The 2899-nt window shown below is 31.5% G+C and overlaps 1 protein-coding gene across 1 annotated transcript; it reads right to left on the reverse strand.

Moving 5' to 3' along the window:
* Positions 1 to 236: 236 nt before the first annotated feature.
* LOC111617356 (epoxide hydrolase 2-like) lies at positions 237 to 2304 on the reverse strand. The gene is made up of 5 exons (XM_023358658.1): positions 2160 to 2304; positions 1975 to 2087; positions 1740 to 1908; positions 882 to 1033; positions 237 to 612 (listed from the first exon to the last, which is right to left on the reverse strand). The coding sequence occupies exons 3-5, from the start codon at positions 1745 to 1747 to the stop codon at positions 341 to 343; spliced, it is 432 nt and encodes a 143-aa protein (XP_023214426.1). The 5' UTR covers positions 1748 to 1908; positions 1975 to 2087; positions 2160 to 2304; the 3' UTR covers positions 237 to 340.
* Positions 2305 to 2899: the final 595 nt, after the last annotated feature.

Consider the following 2899-nt stretch of genomic DNA (forward strand, 5'->3'; position numbering starts at 1 on the left):
CGTCCCTCACCACCCGGTTGCCCCCATTGTGGGCCTGGCCGAACCCATAATGGACCTGCTATAAGAAACCCTCTTAGTGCCCACAGGGCAGAAAGAGTATTAAAAAAAAAAAAAAGATACTATCTGATAACATTCATTGTAGGCCTGGATGAACCCATGATGAACACTGGAAAAGGCATTCTTAGTGCTTACAAAATTGAATCATATTTATAGGGAAAAAATCAATAAAGACAAGACACTTTTAAAGATTCAAATTTAATAAACAAATATTTTTGTGATGTACATTATCAAAATTCTAGAAAAAACCTTACATAAGTGTTATGTGACAACATGTAGAAAATTAACTTTTCAAAAAATTCTCAATATGGTTGTTAACTGTTTCAGGTCTCTCGTGATGTACCCAATGACCAGCACCTTCTATCATTTCTATTTTCAAATTGTTGCAATGTTTTATAGAAGCTTTAACCAAATCTGTTGATAATGCTATGTCACGATCACCCCAAACTATTAAAGTTGGGGTATCCACTTTACCTTTGCCAGTTAGGTCTTTTTCATTTTTATCTACAGTTTTTAAATTTGCTCTATAATAATTTAAAGGAGGAGTAAGTGCACCTGAAAGTATAAAAATTAGTTAGAGAATTTGTATGATTTTCTCAGATTCTCACATTAATGTATATACGCAACTACACACTTATATGGGTGGCCCCAAAGTCAATTAACTGTTTGTGATTTTCACATAAACTTTGCAACTGAATCACAAATTAAATTTGTTAAAGTGTAGCATGTAATAAGACAGCAATTTAGTCATTATAATGGCTAACTAACTTTTATGCCATCCTGTAATATAAGTTTATAATATTATAAATATATTAAAAACTTACCTGGTTGGGAGAACACGTGTTTATAGCATTCCAGTTCTTCATCAGTGCAACGGTTTTTGTTTTTTCCCTGATATATCTTTGATAAAGTAGATAAATTGTTGGCTCGAATATAAATCTCGGGTAGAAATGGTAATTGAAAGAAGTACATATACCTGTTGATGTAAATAATAATGAATACACATAATATATAATTTGAAAATATAAGAGTATCTTTTGCAAACAAATTTTGATGTAAAAATTCACATAGCAATAATACAATAAAGTCTGTTTGGCTAGAATCCTGTACACAAAAGGACCATACAATTTAATCTCTCTTGTAAAATCATGATAGGAAACAAGTGTTGAAAATATTTTGCTTTAAGGGAATAAAATAAATACATTAAATGAACTAACTAACCAATTGATTTACTAACCAAGAAGAAAGATTAAAGCAAATCCAGCAGATACCCTCTTAGTGTCCAAAGGACAGAGTTTAAAAAAAATCTCAAGAAGGGCAATTGCTTCTCCTCGCCTTCCTTGTGGATGGCTTTAATGCAGAAGTCATAAGCAATGATGATGTTCCATATTTATGATGGTCCACACCTCATCTTAAATGTCTATCTTAACCCCTATGGACTCCTATCTTAAATCCTATTCCATATATATAAGGTTCAAATGAACATTTTAATAAACCTTATAACTATGACAGAGGAATCTGATTCTCAATGAGATCACCCAGAATGAATGAAGAATAGGAACAATGTACAAACACATGCTATTGTGAAAAACTGAGAATATCCAAATCAAATTGAATCTGAATTGATAAAATAACGCATTAAAACAATATTAAAGCTACACTTATTTACATAACACACTTACCAGCTCATAAGAAATTGTTTCAAGCTTCTTCTTACAACAGAAGAAAAAGCTCTTGGATGAGGACTATTGATGATAATTAATTTCTTAACTTTCTCAGGATGCAAAATGGCAAGATACCAAGCTATTATGCCACCCCAATCGTGACCAATAACTATAGCTGAATCTCTTCCTATAATCAGTCAATTATTGTATTGGTTAGTCTAACAAATAGTGAAATTTAAATACATCAACTTACCAAAAGATGTAATAAGTTCGTTGGCATCTTCGTATAATTCTTTAATTAGGTAAGCTTTCACATCTGAAGGATGATCAGATTCTCCATATCCTCTCAAATCTACAGCTACCACCCTAAAAAACCATTGTTTAGCTAATTACTTATGATAAAAAACAGATGAATTGTATTTATTTAACTGATCTTACCAATATTTTTGAGCCAATCTAGGGATCTGATGTCTCCAACTGTACCAAAAATCTGGAAAGCCATGCAGGAGTAATACTAATGGTTTATTTCTATCTCCAGCTTCCACATAATGGAGACGTAAGCCCTATATTAATAAAGTACTATACAATACACTGTGCTTTTGTGATTTTGTTATGTATTTACAACAAAACTCCTAAAATAGCATTTACTTATTCACAAAATCAAATGTTACTGTCATATTAATTTATTACATAGCGAGTCGTATTAATGACTCGCTATGACATTAATATATTAATGTCATAGCAAGTCATTTATTATGAAATATTGTGACTTGTTTTTAAGTAAATCAATATAAATTAGCATAAATAAATGCTCTCTGTATATCTTATAACACTCTTTAGACAATTCTTCTATATACAGTAACTAGATTTGATAACGTATTGTTGGGTTTTTGTTTCTATTGTTTCTAATTTTCATCACTGTGCGCGATAAAAATGAATGAGATGAAATTGTAACAAAACTGAGTTTATTGCCTTCTCGCATATATGGTACATGTCTCAATAACGGGTTGAGTTTGAACTTGTTCCAGGAAGTGATGACTCATACCACCGGGGTTCATTTCTTGTTTTTCACGACGGTTAAGATGTGAAGGGTGGAGTTTGCCACAATATATCCAGTTAGATCTTAACTCATTTTCTGGTTACCTCTCATTTTAGTTTTATTCAAGTTTACATGAAAA

Source organism: Centruroides sculpturatus, unplaced genomic scaffold, assembly GCF_000671375.1.
Source record: "Centruroides sculpturatus isolate CEXI.00-Female unplaced genomic scaffold, Cexi_2.0 scaffold5679, whole genome shotgun sequence".
NCBI classification, from domain to species: domain Eukaryota; kingdom Metazoa; phylum Arthropoda; class Arachnida; order Scorpiones; family Buthidae; genus Centruroides; species Centruroides sculpturatus.

Coding starts and splice junctions, on each gene's coding strand:
- LOC111617356 (XM_023358658.1), bottom strand. Junction 613..881: donor ACACGTGTTCTCCCAACCAG/GTAAGTTTTTAA, acceptor TTATACTTTCAG/GTGCACTTACTCCTCCTTTA.